At 56.3% G+C, this 20625-nt stretch overlaps 1 protein-coding gene across 1 annotated transcript in view; it reads left to right on the forward strand.

The window, feature by feature from the left end:
- Positions 1–2866: 2866 nt before the first annotated feature.
- PPFIA4 (PTPRF interacting protein alpha 4) overlaps positions 2867–20625 on the forward strand; it is a 41333-nt gene continuing 23574 nt past the window's right edge. Inside the window, exons 1-5 of the mRNA XM_066203873.1 lie at positions 2867–2887; positions 9860–10690; positions 18334–18435; positions 18541–18705; positions 19219–19293. Of these exons, the coding sequence (XP_066059970.1) occupies positions 10454–10690; positions 18334–18435; positions 18541–18705; positions 19219–19293 (579 nt within the window). The 5' untranslated portion in view covers positions 2867–2887; positions 9860–10453. The remainder of the gene's footprint in view (positions 2888–9859; positions 10691–18333; positions 18436–18540; positions 18706–19218; positions 19294–20625) is intronic.

Here is a 20625-nt window from a genome sequence, read left to right on the forward strand (position 1 = left end):
GGTGTTGAGAAGGAAGAGCAGGTTTCAGTCAGGCAGGGATTTAACCCCGCGGTCCTGCCTTGTCCTGTGTGGAGCTGAGCACCCACATGTCCCAGTAGAAGTGGAGATGCTTTTGGTAAATCCTGTGAGGTTTCCTTGCCAGCTGTTGCAGAGCTGTCCTGGTGCTGGATCTGCTCATCCTCAAAGCCTGAGTGTCCAGAACTGATCCCACTGATGTCCCACTGCCCAGCACTGCATCTGGGCAAAAGCTCTTTAGGAACTAGCTGTGCTATCAGCAAAGGGACTAAGTAATTGCTAAAGTCCCTTAGCATAGGCAAGGAGCAACAGAAGGGATGAAAACAAGGGGGAATCTTCCCCACCCCACATCACCTGAGTTACTGAAACCATCCCAGTCACCTCTGGCTGGGGTCATCCAGTGCCCAAGCCATGATGTTACCACTCTTCTGGAACAGGAAGGACTAAAACCTTTTGTGCTTTGGGAGGATGGAGGAAAGGGGGGCCCTGCCTGGATTGTCTGCAGGTGGAATGAGGAGCACAAGGGAAACCTGGGGCAAAGTCTTGTCTCTGGCCCTGTCTTGGGCCCTGTCTCTGTTTGTCTGTTGGGGTGGTTGGTGGTGAATTGCTGAGCTCTGGAGGCCTCCCCAGGGCCAGGGTCGTGCTCCAGGACCATTGGTGTTCCCTTGCATGTTGTGGTGCCTGCAAAACCCCAAAGTGTGATGCAGGGATGTGTTCCTGAGCCTGCTATGGTCCAACCTGGAGCCAACAGCACTGGACACATCCCTGCTCTGTCCACTGTGGCTCTTAACACTCTCTAACACTTCCCGAACTTCACTGAAAGCCCCATCTGCCTCTTCCCTGACTCCAAACTCCCTCCCTAGGCTCTTCCTCAAGCCCACTCCTAATTTAGAGTCTGGTGAAGAATGGTTGGCCAGGTTGGACAGGGCTTGGAGCATCCTGGTCTCATGGAAGGTGTCCCTGCCCACAACAGGGGGTGGAACTGGTTTGAGCTTTCAAGGTTCCTTCCAAAGCAAACCATTCCGTGACTCTGTGGTGGCAGAATTCTGGAGACCTGCCCAAGCAGGGCAGGGAGTGGGATTTTGCTCTGGGCCCCGGGGAGCTCACTGAGCCACTTTGTCTTTTCACCAGTCATGGAGCTGGTGGCCGAATTTTACACCGGGAGCTGGGCAGAGGTGCAGCTGTTGTGTGGGAGTGGTTGTCTCTGCCGAGGCTGGTGGCAGGGAGGGCCCGCTGAGGGTGTGGAAGAGACTCCAGTGGGATGGGTGGTGTGGGGGAAACCCTGATCTTGGGCAGACCAGGCATGGAAGCTCCTCAGGTGCATGCGAGGTTTGCCCTGGGGTTTCTTTACAAGCAGCAGCCTCCCCTGTGCCCTGGGCATGGGCTGGGTGAGTGAAGAGGCACTTCTAGGGCATTTGGCAGAGCTGGGGGGCACCCGTGGCACAGATTTCCTCAGGCCCCCTTGGAGCTGATGACTCTTCCCTCGTCGCTGAATAAATTAACACCACAAGTGCTCACGGGGTGTGACTAAAGCAGGGCAGGCACTGGTTTTGCAGTGAGGGGGAGGCCCCCCGCTCCAGCCTGGCAGGCTCCCAGATGAGATAACTCCTCAGCAGAAGTGTCAGGAGGAATGTACCCATGGCAAAACCTCTAGTGAAATCATGGAAAATCACCAGCCATTCCTCTGTGTCTCAGCAAGGATTGAAGCTGTGCCCTGCTTGTGGGGAAACTGAGGCACAAACCCTCACTTTCCCAAAGGTAAGGGGACTTTGCAATGATGCCCCCTCTGTGACAAACACAAGATTTTTCTCCCAGTGGTTGTGGATCAGTTCCCTGTGCTTTGTTCCCTGTCGGAGGAGTCTGCATCCATCTTGGGCTGGAAAGCAGCCTGACTGCTGGGATGGATCCCAGTGCTGCCTTCCCTGGCAGAGTCACCCAGGGGCTGGTTCACCTCGATGTGCTGCTTCTGTAGGGATTGCATTTCCTTCTGCTGCTGTTCAAAGTAACCTTCCTTGAGAGAGAAATCAAAGATTCTCAACACCTCAAGAGGAGGAAGAACTTCTTTCCGTGAAGGAGGGCAGAACACCAGAACGCCTGCCTGGGGAGGGCGTGGAGTCTCCCTGCCTGGAGACATTCCAAACTCACCTGCATATATCCCTGTGTCACATGCTTGGGCTTTGACCCTACCTTGAAAGGATTTTGGACTAGATGATCTTCAGAGATCCCTTCCAACCCCAACTATTCTGGGCTTCTGGGATTCTGTGACTTTGGCCTAACAGAGCAAAGGACAGGGGGTTTGGCTGCAAAGTTACAGAACAAAAGGATGGATGCGCCATGTCTACACACAGCAGAGCAGCAACTGGAAAAGGAAATGGTTGTAACTGGAATTGTGGCGGGTTTGTGTTGGTTTGGTGGCTGCTGAAACCTTTCCTCGTCCCTGTGGATGGATCTGAGTGCAGACCACATCCTAGAAGAGGGATGTGAGCTTGGTCTCACAGATCAGGTGCATCCATCTCCTCCCTTCCAGGGCACATGGTGCTTTCCAACCTCTCGTGCACCAAAGGAATTGGGATTTCTCCAGGATTTCCACAGTCCTGTCTTTCAGTGATGCTGCTGGGTGCCAGTAACTGGAATGGATGTGATTACAGGATTTGGGGGATTTGTGTTTTTGCTGGTTTGGGTGAACCCCTCATGCCAGCTGGGGCAGCTGTGCCACAGAGTGTAATCCAGCTTGTGTTCCAGCAACCACATTCCCTGTGCCACCACATGGGCTCCTGGGATCCTCGGGCTTCAGCAGCATCCTCAGACCTGTGGTGCTCTCTCCTCCCAGCCATGCCTTTGGCTGTTGCAAACCCAGGGATGAAGCCTCAAGGTGAGCCTGGGCTTGCAGAATCTCTTGGCCAGGCTTGGGGATCCCACTTGTCAGAGGGATCATCCAGGCTGGAGCCCTCCAAGACCCATTTCTGTCTGTCACATCACCCCAAGGTGCAAGGGCGGAAGGTTGGTGTGGCTCTAGCCCAGCAGTTCTGCCCCTGCCACATTCCTCCCTGGAATACCCTGAGATCCTGCCTTTCTCTGGGGTCAGGGGAGGACACGTGGTCCACTTTGGAAACGGGGAAACTGAGTCAGGATCCCCGACATGACCCCCACAACACCTCCCAAGGTGACAGAGTCCTGTGGGTACCTGCAGATGTCTGTGTGACTGTGTTTGGGTGCCAGCCCTGGGGTTTCAGATCCCTTCTCCCCCCCAGGGCCTGGTGCAGATTTTGGCTCCTCGTCTGACAAGGTTTTGCTGAGGAACAATTGTGTCTCTGCACAATGAGGAGCAGGTGGCTGTCTGAAAATACCCTCTGGAAGTGGTGTGTAATGCCTCCCCTCCCACTGGGAAGTATAAATACCAGTACAATGCTAGCGTTTACTGCTCTCTGCAAAGAAACTGTCAGATCTGAACATTTTTCCTCACAGATTCTCCTCTGGTTTAGCAACTTGAGTGAGCAAGGGTTGAAGTGGGAACTGCTTCAGGGTTTGGAGCAAGTCTTTGGGCAGAAATGTGTCCTTTAAGGTAAGATATTGGGAGTAGCTGCTTTTTATTGCTTGCAGTGTCCCCTGTCCCTGTTTAGGGGCACCCAGGGCTTCATAACACCTGAGACAGCTCCAAACCCTGGAGATGCTGCCCAAATGTCCTGTTCTGCCACTGCTGCATCTCCAACAAGGGACAAGTTGGACATTGTCCCCTTGGGGGCAAAGGACACACTGGTTCAGGTGTGGGGACCCCAGGAGACCTCTCAGACCTGGATAGTAGAGGAGGCACTGCTGCATCTTTTCTCACTACATTCTCAGCCCCGATCTTGGCAAATCCATCTCACCTTTTGGAATGGGAATCCAACCCTCTGCTGCTAAAAACTGGCGTCTTATTTCCAGCCAGAATGCCTCATTTCCCTTGTTATCCCTGGGTGTCCTGGCCACAGGCAGCCCCTGGCACCAGCCAGGGACCATCTGTGCACCTCCCTGCCAGCGGCGAGGCTGCCCTAAGGAATGCAGGAGCACTGTCACCATATGGGCCCCACGGAAAACTGGATCTTTCTTGTCCCTCTCAGGGGACTGGAGGTCCCAAGAGCCCACAGGGTATCCTGGGAATAAATGAGGGGACTTGGGAGAAAAGCTGTGATGAGGCTGTATCTGCTGCTTTGTTTTCTTCATGAAAAGCAGCTTTTTCCCCCAGGTATCACCCAGAATGGAGAAGTCAGGATGCTTCACCTCACAACAGGACTGCTCCAGTCCAGGCTTGTAAAACTCTAAGAAACCTGTGGAGTGTGTGCAAAGGGGTCTGTGTCTGGGCACAGGGACAGAGGGAGGGAAGGAAGGATGGATGGAGAGGGGCCCGTGGGGGCTGTGGGGCTGTCCAGAGGGATCCAAGTAGCTCCTGGCACATGTGGAACTCAGCTAGTGTCTGCTTTGGACATTGTGCATGAACAGCACCTCTCCTGAGGTCTCAGGGCTCCTGGGAGGGGGAATCCCAGCCCACAGCCGGAGCATGTGGCAAAGGCTGCTCCAAGACTTGCTGCAGGCAAATATTTCCAGGTCCTACACTTGAATCAGCGATTTCTACTGTCAAGCCTGGGCTCTTCAGCATCCCCTTTGTCTTGTGTGTGGACTAATCTGCCTTTTTCCAACTTCTGATTATCACATCTCTCACTGTGGGTAGGAGAAACGGGCTCTGTGGCTTGGAAGAGATGGTGAGGATGTTCCCACTCTGCCATCCCACTGCTCAGCGGGTCGCTACTGACCTTCCCTGGGGTACGCAAGGGGGGATTGGTGTCTCAACGTGTCCTGGCTGCTTTTCCAAGTGGTGTCTGACTTCAGTGAGGGGGGGCAGGGCTTGTCCTGGGATGTGCCTCTGTCTTCAGGGGCAGAGTTTGGGATGAGCTTGCTGGGAATGCCAGGATACGACACTTGCCGCCTGTCCTGGGGTCACGTTTATTATCATGCATAAAAAGAGTTCCTGAAAAGTAAAACTAACAGCAAAAGGGCATCAGACTCTGGTCCCTCCTGGATCTGGCAGGGAAGGGTCAGTGTGGGTGCTAGACCCCAGGTTTGGCTGGTTGGGTGGAGGGGAGGCTGTTCCTGTGCCAGGGAGCTGGCAGTGAGGGATGCTGGTGTGGGCTCTGCCACTCCAACTCTGCGCTTCCGAGGCCAAGCTGGGCAGCCGAGGATTTTCCAGGAGCAGAAAAGATCAGAGTGACGTTTTTATGGGATGATCAATCTCTGAGAGCTTGTTGCCTCCAAGGAGTGTGTTAAAGCCTCTTTGCCAGCTGCCTGCTGGGTGATGGTCCTGCTGACAGAGCCACCGGGACTTTTCTCTTCCTCTTGTCAGGGCTGGGATGGGAGCTGTTCAGAGAGCAAACACAAGGCTGTCTCCATCCTCCATGTGTGGGTAAAGCGGTGGGTGCTTCTCACCCTCGCTGGGAAGGGAAAGCCAGGGTGCTCCCTGGGACCCAGCATTCCACGGGCAGCCTGACTCACAGCTGAGCTGTGCTGAGCAAATCATCAGCTCCAGGGCAAAAACCCCTTCTGCTCCCCTTCAGCTGCTCCATGTCCGGGCATCATCGTGGGGAAGTGGCGTCTCTGAGCAGGCAACATGTGACTGTGCCGTTTGCCCTCCTGAAAAGGGGGGTAAGAATCATTTTGGGGTGGAGGGGGGAGGGATAATAAAGCAAGCACATTTTCCCTGGCAAGAAACCTGCTCCCAGCAAGCCTGTGCCTGGCAGCCCCACGGGACTAAAAATACCCAGCAAGGGCTGGAGCTGTGCAGTGTCTGTTTGCTCAGCTCCCAGCTGTCTCCTCGTAGCCTCACAGCTCTACCCGATGATTATCCCAGCATTTAAGGCCCTCTAAATCCAGGCAGGAGCATTTAGGGAGTTCTCCCAGAGACCTGTGGAAGGCTGAGATTTACAGGCACTAATTGGGAGGGAGCTCAGGCCCCTCTGACCTGCAGCAGCCAAGAGCTGCTCTGGGTGTGCCCTCGCTAGTGCTGCAGTCACAGCAGAGTGCGGGGGTGTGTGGGGTGTCACCCACACCGACACGTGCAAGGTCCTTCAAAGTGACCGCTGGCATGTGTGGGTGCGCCTGGGAACTGCTGAGCTTTGCTGGGTAGGGACAGAACCCGTGTGTGCCACCTCCAGCTGGGCTTCCTGGGAGAGGCACCTGGGAATGGGTGAGATTCTCTTGCTTTTGGAGAATGGAGAAAAGCCCAAGGTTTGAGGTGGGACGGAAATGAGGGGAGTTGACCCTGGAAAGGAACTTCCTGCACATTCCTGCTCGTGTGCACATCCCTGGATATGTGGGTGTTGCTGTATCCCTTTCCCTGTGTGCACATCCCTACACACTCACCTGTGCCTGTTGGTTACTGAACTCACTTCCTGCTCCACAGGCCTTGAAGACAGCAGGGATCAAACCCAGTCTGGTCCTGGCTCCTTCCGTGACATCCCAAATAAACTCTTTGCAGCTGCCCTGACTCTGAGTGTTGGCCCTTCCCAGAGCCTGGGCCACTCCTGGGGCTCGTGGTGTTGCTGTGAAAGCTGCAGTGGTTGAATCAAGAAATGATCACTTAAAAATCCATGGGGTAGGAGAGTTCCTGTGGTTGTTGAAGGAATGGATCCATGATGGGGATGCTGGAGGCAGCTCAGTGTCTGTCCATGGATGTGGACAGTCCCCCTGCAGTGCAGGGAATTTTCCACTCTTGGACTTTGCCATGGCTCCAGCCAGGATGGGCACATGGGGCTGGATTGTGTCCAGAGCCACACTTGGAAGTGGCAGAGCATCCCCTTGGACTTCCCTGCTGGGGACCCTTCGGCTCAGGGATTCTCATGGTGCAGCAGCATCCTGGGAGGCACCGAGAGCCCCGAGGGCCCTGGGCTGGCCGTCCCCACCTGCCTGGGGGTTTCAGGCCAGGTCAGGGGAGCCTTGGCTGCTCCCTGCGGTGGTGGGAGGTCTCACCCTGCTCAAAGGGCCGCTCCAGCTGCAGGGGGTTGTAGGAGCTTCTGCCTTACACCTCTGTGTGTGTCCCTGGGGGCCGGGACAAGGTGGGAATGTGACCTTCCTCAGTGGAGACAGCCCCAAACCCTGGGCACAGAGGAGCTTTGGGTCACCAACATTGCCTTGTCCAGGACAGTTTGATGCTTCATTGAGCATCCTCCGGGACAGGGCACAGAGGCTTTTGGGGCCCAGTGGAATGGGATGAGTTCATCCTGGACCAGCACCAGTGCTGTGTAAGATCCCTGTGATGCTGTGATCACCCTCCCCAGGCTGGGTACTGGCTGTGCTCATCTCCCCATCTCCCTCACAAGCACACAGGGATAACAGGATGCGACTGTGGGCAGGAGCAGGTTTGCACTGAAACAAAACCCCTCCAGAATGACCCGTGTGTGAGCTCAGCCGTGGGAGAAGCAGAAAGAAAAGCAGCTCTTGGCTGTTAATCTGTGCCTGCTCTTGCACTGTGTGTGTCCAGCCCCTTGGATGACCTCCATGGGGTGCAGGAAGCTACCACAGCCTTGCTGGAATTGGCATCTGTAGAGTCTCCTCATGGTAAAGGAGACCTTTGTAGCTAGGATAAATTTCTATCCCATCATCGCTCTGGTCAAATTTATGTCTTGGTCATTCCCTGCAGCATTTCCCTTCACTGAGGGCTTGCAGGGCTCTTCCCTCCAGGTCTTGATTAATATCTCTTAATTTATCTGCCAATTTCTCCCAGTTCCCCACCAGCAGCTCATTTTGCCATGCAAGTCGTGCTCAGGAACTGCCAGACTTTCCCCAGCCTGGATATTCCTTCTCCATGCTCATCCCTCAAGCTGAGGCACAGCAGAGGAGGGGGCATGAAAGTCACCTCATTTAGGCTTTGCAGCCAAATTAACAGGGCTTGGCCCTGGGGTAGGACTGGTTTCTGCTCTTCTTGGCCCTGGATTTTCCTGGAGTCTGGGATATCTTCTCCCCAGGAAAGCTGACAGCCACATGCCTGTGAGTACTCCTGGAGCTGTTCATTAGGGGCAGGAGAACTGGAAAGCATTTTCACTGCTTAATTACAGGGATGAGGCTCATGTCCAACTCAACCCAAGGTGGGCAGGGGCTGGGATGGTCCCTCACTCCACACCTTTTCCTCCACCAGCCTTGTTTTTGTGGGATGCTGCAGGAATCAGTGCAGTTACCCCACGAATCCACAGTTATCCTGATCATCCAAGTCCTAACGTCCAGGATGGAGCGTGAACAACCCTCAAAGCTTCAGGACAGTGTTACATGTCCACAACAGGTTTTATCCCATTTGAGGATCCAATCCGTGAAGGGAGGGGAGAACACCACTTGTGGGACAGCCCTGTCCTATGTCCCTGTGTCAGCTCTCAGCATCACACAGGATGCACAGAGAGGGGCTGCTGCTTTTGCCAGAGCTTCTCTATTTTTAGAGAGTTTTTTGTGTCAAACTTCCCCTCAGCTGATGAGCCAATGTCATCCAAAGAGCAGAGTTCTCATTCCCCCACCCTGGCAGTGTCTGGTGTGACAAAGACACCTCTTCACCGGTGTCACCTTTCATCAGGGCAAGTCCCTGCTGTGCCAGTGAGCTGTTGGACACATGAGCTTTCATCCCAGCCCAAAGGGCCAGAACAAGATGCTGTGGCCCAGGCCTGTGTGGAGGTCCTTTTTATCCGTGTGTGTGAGGGGGAGTTTGAAGGGGAAGTGACACAGAATCACAGCTGGTGTGGGCTGGAAGGGACCTTAAAGCTCATCCAGTCCAAGCCCTGTCCAACTTGGCCTTGAACACTTCCAGGGATGGGGCAGCCACAGCCTCAGATGCATCCACAGACTCAGAATATTCAGACCTATCCTTGAGCGTTTCATCTGGAAAGTTTAAAACTGGAGCGGGGCCTGCCTTGGAAGCAGCACTAGACCAGCACTCCTCAACCTGGGCCTGCCACATTTTGCTGCTTAGTTTGGGCCCTGCCCATGGTTTGTCCCCCGGCACAGACGGTGACCCTGGTGGCTGGGGTGGCAGTGTCACACTCACCCTTGCTGCTGGGGACTCTCACCCGGCTGCAGAGGGCTGAAGTTTCCCTACAGGACTGTGAATCCCCACCTGGCACTTTGTCTGGGATGGTTTGGGGCTGCAAATGGGAAGGTGGGGCTGTGGGTTCCAGCATCACCCCTGGGCTGGGTCCTCAGGTCCAGCCATACTTTAAGCCAGCCTATATATTGCCCAAATGCCAGCTCTGCCTCTCCCCTCCAGCCTCTCATTCCTGGTGCTTGTGCTTGCGCAGGAATTTGGGGATGCTGCTGCCTCCATCTCCTGGGAGAGTTTGACCAAGGGAGGATGTGCTGGAGTTCAGTTGTCACTGAACAGCTGGGCCCTGCACATCTGTCTAGAGGAGAGGGGAACATTAATCCAATCATTCAACTCATTTGTTGCTGTGACTTCATGCCAGGTTTGGGCCAAACTCAGGTTGGAGCCTGATTTTCTGCAGATTCCCTGAGGCTGGGGAACACTGGGGACCACAGGGGCCCTGCGCAGCCAGGAGTTCCACAAATGGGATTGGGATGGGATTCTGGCCCAGAATATGTGAATGCCAAAGGCAGTTGCAGGATTTGGGGTGCCAGGGTTGCTGTTTCCTGCAGCTTGTTACCATCCTTGGCTCGGCGTAGTGGGTGCATAAGGTACAACCCGGCACAGCCCATTCATGTGGGTGCTGAGCCCACCTGGTGCAGCTCTCAAGGGTTTGATGGGGGGCAGAGAGGGCTGGGCAGGTCTCTGGGCATTTTGGGGGCAGCAGGAGGGATCTGATCTCTGTCCCCTCTGCCGCAGGCCACTGCTGGGTGTTTGAAGAACTGTGATGCCCGACAGAGACACACTTCCACATCAGCAGTGAAACCTCATCCAGCTTTAGGGACAACAGCCCATCCTCACCAGAGCCCCCCTCAGCATGCCCAGGCAGCCCAAACATTCCCTGGACCCTCCCTGTGCTGCTCTTGGCTTGGGCTCTCCACTGGGACAAATCCTCAAGGGTTGTTTTGTCCCCCTCTGAACAGCCTGTGGGTCGTGGATGCTGCAGCCCCTCGGAAAGGCGTCAGGGAGGTGACACACGGGACCTTGGAGAGGTGATACACAGGACCCGGGAGAGGTGACACACAGGACCCAGGAGAGGTGACAGCGGGAGCCAGCAGTGGGCCACTGGTGACTGCGAGGACCCTGTTGATGCCCAGGACATCCCTGCACCCTGCTGGAGTGATGCCAGCTGCTGCTTAGCACCCAGGAGGAAGGGATGGGGAGTCCTCCTCCTTGAGCACGCCATTGTCCCCTCCCGTGCTGGCTCCCCTGACCCCCGGGAGCCCAGAGTGATGTGAGCTGTGCTCAGCACACCCCCAGCCCCGTCGGGAGCCTCCCCCAGCCAGCCCAGCCATGATGTGCGAGGTGATGCCCACCATCAGCGAGGGGGACCCCCTGGGCCCCCCCCAGGGCTCAGAGGCAGATGCTGACTTCGAGCAGCTGATGGTGAACATGCTGGACGAGAGGGACAAGCTGCTGGACACCCTGCGGGAGACGCGCGAGACGCTCGCTGTCACCCAGAGCCGCCTGCAGGAGACGCTCCGGGAGCGGGACCAGCTCCAGAGGCAGCTGAACTCGGCGCTCCCACAGGTGAGGAGCTGCCCCCTGGCATGAGCAGGGCCTGCCCTGAGGCACAGGAGGGGGATTGGGTGTGGGGTTCAGCTCATGGCTCTGGGAGGGTTGGCTTGGTGTGACAGTGGTGATGCTGCTTTGAGTGTCGCGCCTCATGTCAACAGCAAATCCTGTAGGTTCCCTCAGGCTAAGCCACAACCAGCTTGAACATCTCCCCTTTTCCTCTGTACCCTTGCTGGTCTGTGAGGAGGGGTAAGAGTGCTATCCCCCCTGTCCACAGGGGAATGGATTTGGAGAAGGGTCAAAACCACCCCAAGGACACCCCAGGGTCAGAGCAAGGTAGATGCAGAGCCTTCACTCCCCATGGGGACAGCCAGTCTGTTGGGGGACAGCACCTGGGGAGCAGATAGCTCATTTCAGGCAGCACATCTGGCTTGCCGCCTCCAGTCAGCTTGGGATATTAGGAAGTGCTGAGCCCGCACTGGCACATTAGATGGGGGCATTAGCCCATTAACCATTCATCACTTTCCTTCCCCGCTGTGCAGAGCAGCCCCACTGCTGCCCCTTCCCCGGCCAAGAGGGCTCCTTTCCATCAGCCCCATTCCCCAGTGTCTGAATCTTGGTCCTGAGAGGGGACTCTGGAGGCAGAGCTGGTGCAGGGTGGGGACTGGGACATCTCAGGGAGCAGAGGGGCAGAGAACAATGAGGCTGCCAGAGGTCTGTGCTCAGTGAGCAGCCCAGGGCTTGGGGAATGAGGGCTTGCCTTGGGGCTATTTCTGGTGCTCTGCTCCTGATTCCTCCACCTGCAGAACCCTCTCCAGGTACTCCAGAGGCCTGGACTTGATTTCCAAAAAGATGTTCAGGCCAGAAGAGGGTGAGGTGGATGAACCCAGTGTCACAGGGCTGTGCAGGATGAATCTGAGCTGCCCACCCATCCCTGTGGGGTCTTGTGGGACAGCACAGTGTCCCAGGGCTGAGCCTTGGGGGAACAGGGATTTTGAGGGGCTGTTGCTCTGCTCCGTTGTGGGTATGGTGTGGGAGGAACGCAACAGCCAAGGCAAGCGGGAGGCTCTGAATGTTTGTATCAGTTCCAACTCCGCCGTGCTGCAACCTGAGATCCTCCTTGCCTGGGTGCTGGGGTTTGGAGCACCTTGGAGAGATGGGAAATGGGTCAAAACTGGTAGCATGAGCTAGGACACAGCCTAGGCTGTTGGCTGGCCACCTCTCTGTATCCCTGCCTTGTCTGGATGGAGGAAAGAGCTTGGGAACAGCTGCTCCATACACGGAGCTGGGCTGGTCCTGCCTCTGCCCAAGATGCTGAGAGCAAAACATCCAACAGTGCTTCCCAGGAGCTCCTGGGATTCCTCTGGATGAGTTTCTACCTTCCTGAGAGATTTGCTGAGACGTACCCGGGTGTTGGGTGCATCCAGTCCCAGCACCACCTCCCTGTGCTGGGGGCTCGGTCCCTCTGCTCCCCGCTCTGGAGAGAGCAAGCCAGGTCACCCTGCCGCTCTGCCCGCCCCACCAACAGCCTCCCGGATTAGCGGATGCGCGGATTTAGCCTCCGCTCCCGCTCCGGGGACGGGCCCTCGGAGCCTCGGGGTGTGCTCGGAGCGATCTGGGTCAGCACACAGGGACCCGCTGGGTGCCTGGCTGGGGCCGCCTCTGGCCCCTCCGGCCCCGGGATGTGACTGGGGCGGATCCCATGGGGAATTCCCCGGAGTTTCCGCTGCCTCCCGCAGTCCCTGCGCGGGCAGGGGGCTCCACGCCCGGGCACGGTGGCCCCCGGTGCCCCCCGTGCTCACCCTCGGACATGAGGGCTCGGCATGAATACGGGAAGCAAATCCAAAGGTGCTCACCTGCCCAATGGGATTAATTCCAGGATGTGCATGTACCAGGTAAGTGGGACCAGGACGCGCGGGTCTCTCCCCAGGACACTGTGTGGAGTCATTCCATAGGTCTGTCCCATCCTCTTCCTCCTTCTCTGTGAGATCTTTTGCCCAGGACCTTCCTGCAGTGTCTCAGACCCCATTGGGAATGGGATGCAAGCTAGATTTCTGGGAGAACCCCTTCTTTGAGGGCAGGATTGGGCACCCAGGCTCATCAGTTGTGTCCCCTGCGTGCAGCCGGGCTGGGAGATGCGCTGCCTGGTGAGGCTGGGATGGATGGCAGCTGGGCAGGCGGCACTCTGCACCCTCTCAGGGCACAGTGGCAGCTGGATGCCGCTGTGTCGGCATGGGATTCAAAGGGACAGGCTGGGAATGTGCATCTGGTGCAGATCCAGACATGGGGCAGGCAGAGGATGTGCCTGCCCAGGGCAAACCCCTTGGCAGGGATGCTCCAGGGATGCTCCTGCCTGTAGCTCCCTTTCCCCCTTGCCTGTGCTGTATGGCTGAGCCATCCCCACCCCCAATCCATGGGGGCATCCCTCAGCCCCCAAAAGGCAGAACTCCAGGGCAATTTCCTGGGGAGACTAAGCTGCCTTAATGCTTCTTACATGATTTATTTATTCATGTGGGAGTGCTGAATGTGACTTAATCGGGCTGAAAGCTCCAGCTCCAGCCCCCCTGTTCTGCAGGGAATTGGTGGCCAAGGACCGAGTCCTGGGTGGATTCTGGGTGCTCTCAGCAGTCCCCCAAGGCCCTGGCTTTGCTCCCAGCTTCCTCCTGCCCAGCCCCCCAGCTCAGTTTCTCCTGGGGCAGGTGCCACCAGGGGATGTGACACTCGGGGCTCCCAGTGCATCCAGATGTGTTCCTAGTGCATGGTTCTGTGTGGGATGGAGCTCCTCCCTGTCCTGCCATGGCTTGGGGGTTTGGCAGGAGTCCCTGTCCCCAGCTGTGTCAGGGGAAGAACATGCTCCCAGATTTCACAGGGCTGAGGGCTGTGGGCTGCCAATGGCCACAGAAACCTCCCGCAGTTTCTACTTCCATGAAGCTCTTCTGCACCTTCGCTGCCTCTTGGGCTGAATGGAGAGCTGAGATCTGGCCTTTTTGGGGTGAGCAGACCTCCTAAGACTTCCCAAACTCCCTGGAGGTCCCCCAAGAGCTGGGGCAGGTCCTGACATCAAACAATCCTATTTAACTTCAAAATATATCTCAAGTTAACTTGCAAAGACCAGCAGGTAAATGGGAACCTCAGGAGCCCTAGGTGGGGGGAAACACCCACCGGATAGGACTCTGAAAGCATCTCCAGATTTTGGGAAGGATGGAGGGATCTGGCAGTTGTGTGGAACTGTTGGAGCTGGTTGTGCTCCTACAAGACTAGGATGCTGAGATGTTGGATTCCTGCTTGCCTGGCTGCACAGTGCTCCTCCCTGAGCAATCCCAGGTGGAAATACACATCCTGATGAAGGGAGGACACTGATTCCCCATGGATGGTTTCACAGAGCCCCATTGTTGTATCCAGGAGGTCTGGGAGATGCTGGTGCCCAGCGCTGGGTGTGGGTGATGGTCGAAGCCCTGGGTTTACCCAGCAGGATTTAATCTGTGTAATCCCATGCTACAACTGCTGGGGTTTTGTTTATCCCCTCATCTCCGATTTGGGGCTTTCTCTTCATTCTGCTCCACTTCTAGGACAGAAGGAGAAGTGGGGTGATGGGGCTGCCACACAGGCAGACGATGGATGGGACTCTCCCTCTTGTGCCGAGTCAGCAGCGCTGATTTCCCGGCATGGGCATCCTTCCCACACATCCCCTGCCGCTCCTGTCAGGAGCAATCACTCCAATTAGGGGCTTTAAAATGCCATTAATCCTACAGCTGGAGCTGGTTTGTCCCCAGGCTCGGGTGTGTTGGAGCAGCAGCCACGCTCCTGCCACAAACAGGGAATTTTGCTGGCTTGAGTGTGATCCCACTGCATCCCTGTCTGTGCTGGGATGGCACTGGGAGAGACACAAAGGGGCCCTGGGCTGAGGACTTTGGCATTTCAGCTTTTCCATGCTACAGGCCTTGGAGCCTTCTGCTCCTGAGCTGCCTAAACCTCTCTGTGCTTTTCCAGCCATCTGCATGGTGCTGGTTTCTGGCCTCCCTCCAGCTCTTCCCTGTGCCTTCCCCCCTGATGCAGCCAAGGAGGAAAACCCCAAACTCACATCATGCCTGGTGCTGACTGAAGATCCGAGTCTCAGTCCACACCATCCTGCTTCAATACCTTGTGTAGTGCTCAAGGTCTCCCTCCCTGCTCCAACAGTGAAAACAGCATCTCTACAACCTGTTCCATGCCTTCATCCTGCTCCCTCTCACCCCAGGACTTGGGGCCAGGTCCAGTCAGTCAGACGATGGAGCTTCAGTTTTAATCCAAACTGGGTCCTTCCCAAACTGCTGGCTTCCTGCAGGGGACTGACTCCCAGGCTGTCTCTCTTGGAGTGGAGATCAGGCGCCTCTCCTTCACTTTCTAATCTGCTTATAGGTGTCTCTGCTTAGTCCCAGAGCTTATCAGAGCTGGGCGGGCACCTCTGCCTTGCCTGGGAGACTCCTGGCCACGGCCAGGGCAGAGGAAAATCATCTGGATCCTTCTTCTCTCTACTTTGCTGGGTTGGGCCATGGCACACCTGTGGATGGGGTAGAGGCTGACAGCTTGTCACGGTCTCCAACTTGCCTGGTGCCTGCCAGTGGCCCAGAGCAAAGGCGGCAGCATTGGCACCTGGGACAGCTGGGGCTGAGGGAGGTGGCTATGAGCAGTTGCTGGAGTGATTTATTCCTATTTTTTATTCCCAAGGCATCATACTCAGGCCCTGTGTACTCAGCTGACCTCACTGCTGGCCTGGCTCGCCGCAGGGCCATTGCTATTTTTGATGTTAATGTTCATTTTTGCAGCCTTTCCCCCAGGGGGGAGAGTTATCAAGGGCTCTTTGATTTGCCACGGGGTGCTCCAGGCGTGACACAGGATGTGGAACACAGAGCACAGGATGCAGCCAGCATTCCTGTCGGGATGGAGGGCTTGGAGAGGAGCACCCCCAGGGAAGGGCTGGCAGGAGCTCTGTGCTGTGCCCACCCCTGGCTGTGACCTGCTGACCGCGTGTGCGCCGGGCTGGCCGCAGCAGGGGCTGCCTCTCTCTCCAGAGGATTTGCTCCCTTTTAATCCCTTCTTTCAGGATGAAATCCTGATTGCGGGAGCATCTGTACAGCCTGGCCACCACAGCAAGGGAATGTGGGGAGAGGGGGCTGAGTGCCGGGAGTCACTGTCCCCAGTGCTGGCCCCCTCTGTCCTTTTGCTGCCTCCAGTGCCTTGTCCCACCCATCCTCCGCTGCCCTGCCCTGTTCGCTCCAGGGGAAGAACATCCACGTCCACAGCAAGTGTCCCCTGCCAGCCACGGGGCAGAGCAAGAAGTTTCCACCTATGCAGATCCAGAGGCTTTGGATCCACGGGGTCCTGCCCTGGTGCTGGAAAAGCCCAGAGCTTGATGCATCCCCCACGTTTACAGCTCGGGCTTCTGGAAGACATTCCCAGGGCCATCCCGGCTGCCAGGATGCTTTTCCCGAGCTCCTGGAGCCCTGCCACCTGTCTCTTGGCATGTTGAGGGACTGGGGGAGTGACAGATCCCTAAATCTGAGGCGATGCACAGGCACCTCTCTGGCACGTCTCTCTGCTGCTTTCTGCTTGCCGGCATTCCTAGCCCGGCTCTAATCCGCAGGGATGCTTGGGAGCTGCTGGCAGCGCTTGCATAACCCACGGAATGCACACGTGTGCCTGCGGCCGGGCTGCACCGAGCCGGATCCCGGCGGGATCCCAGCGCCAGGGAGAGCTGGGCTGGCCTGGGCTGGGCTGGGCTGGGCTGGGCTGGGCTGGGCTGGGCTGGGCTGGGCTGGGCTGGCCTGGGCTGGGCTGGGCTGGGCTGGGCTGGGCTGGCACAGCGGGGTCCCAGTGCCAAGGGTTCCCTGTGCTCTGGGGGCTGTGGGATGGTCCCAGAGCAAGTGTGGGATGGGGCATGGCAGAGGTTGGTGATGAAGTTTGGGGTGTTGTGACAGATTTGGGGGAGAACTGATGGGGAGAAGGGTGATCCCAGGGCTGGAGGGAACTCTGGGGAAGGGAGGGAGTCAGGGGTGATCCCAGATTGGAATGGTCTCTAAGAAGGGATAGGAAGAGGGAAAATTGCAGGTCTGGAGTGGTCCCTGAGGAATGGAGAGGGAAGGAGGGGGTCTGAGAAAGAACGGGGGACCTCAGGCCATGGGGCAATGCCAGAGCAGGGATTTTGAAGCAAAGATGTCTGAGCAGGGATGTGGGGTGGCAGTGACCTGGGGCAGGTGACAGGCAGGAAAGCAGCTGTTTATGGGGACAGTGACTCTCTCCCCTCACTGTGACCTGCTCAGGTCCTGTCCCACTGTGGGGTCTCAACTGCACCAGTGCCACCACCATCCCCACCTATCCCAGGCTACAAACCCCACCAGTGGGACAGGTTGGGGGTGGGGAGGGAGAGGGAAAACCTGGCTGGGGCAAACAGATGAAAAAGCTCTGGATTTCTCGAGGCTTCAGCTGTCACAGGAGGTTTCACTTGGAGCTGAGCAGAGCATTTGGTTCAGCCTAAGCCTCAATGCTTTGCTTCGGTTTGAAGGGGTTTTATTTGCTAAACCTGAAAATTAAAGTGAAAAAGAATTTCATGCTGTAAAACAGCTCTCAGCCCCCTCTTGAAATTTGGTTTGTTAATGCTTCATCAAATCCTTCTCAGCTTCTTCTGAAATCCTTTGCCTTTTAAAATTCTTCCCAACAACACTGAATCTGGTGTGAATTCATGGCGCGCTCCCACATTTGCATTTCTCACCCTAAGAAATCCCAGCTGCAAAACCTCACTTGGGGTTGGCACCACTGAAGAACAACTGGGAGCAATGGGAGGTGCTCCTGGGCTCACCCAGGTGCCTGGGTTTCATTTTTTAAGGGAAAGGGAACCCTTCTGTATCCGAGGGACTTCAAAGCGAGTTTTCCTTCCCCTCCAACACAGCCACAAGTGCGATTGTGGTTTTCTCCCTGTCTCAAGGGATGTGCTGGGTGTGCAGCATTCCTTTGGCATTGCTCTGGACATGGCTCTTCCTTGCTGGCTGTCACATCCCTGGAGGGAGCAGTGGCAGCAGCAAGAGCTGGTGGCACCCAGCATATCTTCTGCTGTGCCCCATCCCTCTCAGCTGGGACTCGGGACCTGGAGGTGCCCCGTATGCAGTTTGCTGGGCCTCCACATGGTGGACTGAGGCAGCAACCTCTTTCTTTTGGAAGGAAGTTTTGGATGATTCCAGGTCCTGAGGCCATGGCAGAAGCTGGCTGAGGGCCAGGGGACTCTTACTGGCTGGCTGTGACTTTGTGGTGAGTTTTAGACTGATGGGATGCTACAAGGTGGGACCTGCATCCAAGGGACAGTGGGAATGGGAACATGCTGGTGGTCTTGACTGGGATGCTTTAAATGCCATCAACCACCTCTGCAGCTGTAGAGCAGTTTCTTGTGTCATTGGACATCAAACCAAGTGGGATAAATCTTGAGCTGCTGTTTTCCTTGTGCAAAGTATGAGGGAAGCCAGGAATAAATCCCCTCCTGGCCTGGCTGTGCCTCTCCACTGGTTTCTCCATGTTTCCCGTGGTGTTACCCTGGTTGGGTTTGGATGGGAAATGCTGTCCCGGAGGTCCAGCAGTGGGTCTGGAATGCTGACTCTGTCCCATCCCCTGGCCTGCCCTGCTCTCCACAGGAGTTTGCGACGCTGACGCGGGAGCTCAGTGCCTGCCGGGAGCAGCTCCTGGAGAGGGAGGAGGAGATCTCGGAGCTGAAAGCTGAGCGCAACAACACCCGGGTAAGCCTGGAGATCCTGCTGGCAGGCCCTCAGTCCTGTGACTACGGGACACCAGGGACTGCTGGGCCCATCCTGGCAGTGAGAGCTCCTCTCATCCCTCTGCAGCTCCTGCTGGAGCACCTGGAGTGCCTGGTGTCACGGCATGAGCGCTCCCTCAGGATGACCGTGGTCAAGCGCCAGGCCCAGTCACCATCCGGGGTGTCCAGTGAGGTCGAGGTGCTCAAGGCACTCAAGTCACTCTTTGAGCATCACAAGGCACTGGATGAGAAGGTGGGAAAGCTGCTGGGACCTCTCCTGCTCAGAGCTCCTTCTCCCAACCCTCCGCTCCCTCCCTGCTACTTTGTGTTGTTAAGGTGACATGGGGGCCCTCAGCAGGAAAGTCTTGGGTATCCCAAAGGTGCATTGAGGAGCTGCTGGGGCTGCCCAGTGGATCCTCTTGGTTTGAGGCTGTCGGGGACAGGGAACTCCCCCAGGTCACTCTTGGCATTTGACACCCTGGGTTAGTCTTCACTGCTCCTCCTCATTAATTCACCTCAAACATCTCCTTCCTCTGCTAGGAGACCTCTCCAGGCTATTCTGGCCATAGATGTCCAAGAATTGGCCCAGCCTGTTGTCTCCAACACAATTTCACAACCCCCCATGATGGGCTGGATGATCCTGAACCTGTGAATCCAGCTGAGCCTGGCTGTCAGCCCAACAAACAGGCCTGGGAGCATGCCTAAATCCTGGTCACCCTCATCCCAGATAAATAACAGCCTTTCCCATTGTTTCACTCACCTGCAGGTGAGGGAACGCCTGCGGGCAGCCTTGGAGCGAGTGGCGACCTTGGAGGAGCAGCTGGTGGATGCCCATCGGCAGGTAAGAGGTACCTGGGCACCCGCTGGGCTGGGAATGCTCCCCATTGCCTTTCGGAGTTCATGTGGTACTTGCATTCGGTCAGGTTGATGTATGCCTTTTGTTCTAAAATTGCTGTTTACTTGAAAGTTTGTCTATATTTAAGGAAACCTTGGAAAAATTCTGAAAACCGTTTGTCTCACAGGTGACATTTCCCTGTTGCTTGCTGTTTGGAATTGACTGACAAAAACAGTCAATCTGTTGAATCTGAATCATTCCAGGGAGCTGAGGGTAACTTGGGATTTGCCCTGATCTGGCAGAGACCCAAACCACACTGCTCCAAGCATCTCATCTTGCATCCCCCATCTTCTTCCCTGCAGGAGTCCTGGGGTTGGGACTTCGCTGTCCCAAGCCTCCAGCCATGGTCATCTCAGAATTGCAGAATCCCAGACTCATTTGGGTTCGGAGGAACCTTAAAGCTCATCTCATTCCACCCCCTGCCATGGGTAGATACATCTTTCACTTTCCCAGGTTGCCCCAAGCTCTGTCCAACCTGGCCTTGGACACTTTCAGGGATATAGTGTTCCTCAAGAGACATGTCCTCCATTCTCCTTCCTGGAGCTTGTGTCTAGCCACTACTCCTAAAAGGAAAGAGCCATTCCAACAGCCTCTGCCAGCCAAATTTTGCTCCTCTTTCCAGTTGCCAGGATAAGTCTCACGGTATTTCCCAGGCCCCCACGCCCCTCTCCTTTCAGAGACCATTCCCCATCCTCCCCTATGAGAGCAGGACACAGTGCCAGTGTTTATCCCCTGCTCCTGCTGCACTGGCTTCAGAATCTGTCTGGCTGTAAACCAGTGAAATGAGCTGGGAGGCAGCCTAGGGATCCAGGGCTCAACAGGAAAACCTTCCTCAGTGCTGAGCCTTCCCAGCACCTCTGACTTCCTCTCTCTTAGAATCGTGGAATCACTGAGGCTGGAAAAACCTCCAACCTTTGACCAAACACCCCCGTGCCCACTGAACAATATTGTGAGGTTCCACGTCCACTTGTTTATTGAACACTTCCAGGGATGGTGATTCCATCACTGCCCTGGTCAGTTGTGCCAGGGCCTAACCACCCTTGCAGGGAATAATTTCTTCCTGATATCCAACCTGACCATCCCCTGGCACAGCTTGGGGCCATTTCTTCTTGTTCTGTCCCTGTTCCCTGGGAGCAGAGCCTGACCGTCCCCCTCAGCTGCCCCCTCCTGTCTGGCAGTTGTACAGAGCCAGAAGGTGCCCCCTGAGCTTTCTTTTCTCCAGGCTCTGTTCCCTTCCCTGAACATTCTCCAGCCCTTCAATGTCCTTCCTGAACTGAG

The sequence above is a fragment of the Chamaea fasciata genome, unplaced genomic scaffold, assembly GCF_029207755.1.
Source record: "Chamaea fasciata isolate MVZ Bird 193981 ecotype frontalis unplaced genomic scaffold, bChaFas1.0.hap1 SCAF_25, whole genome shotgun sequence".
Classification (NCBI taxonomy): domain Eukaryota; kingdom Metazoa; phylum Chordata; class Aves; order Passeriformes; family Sylviidae; genus Chamaea; species Chamaea fasciata.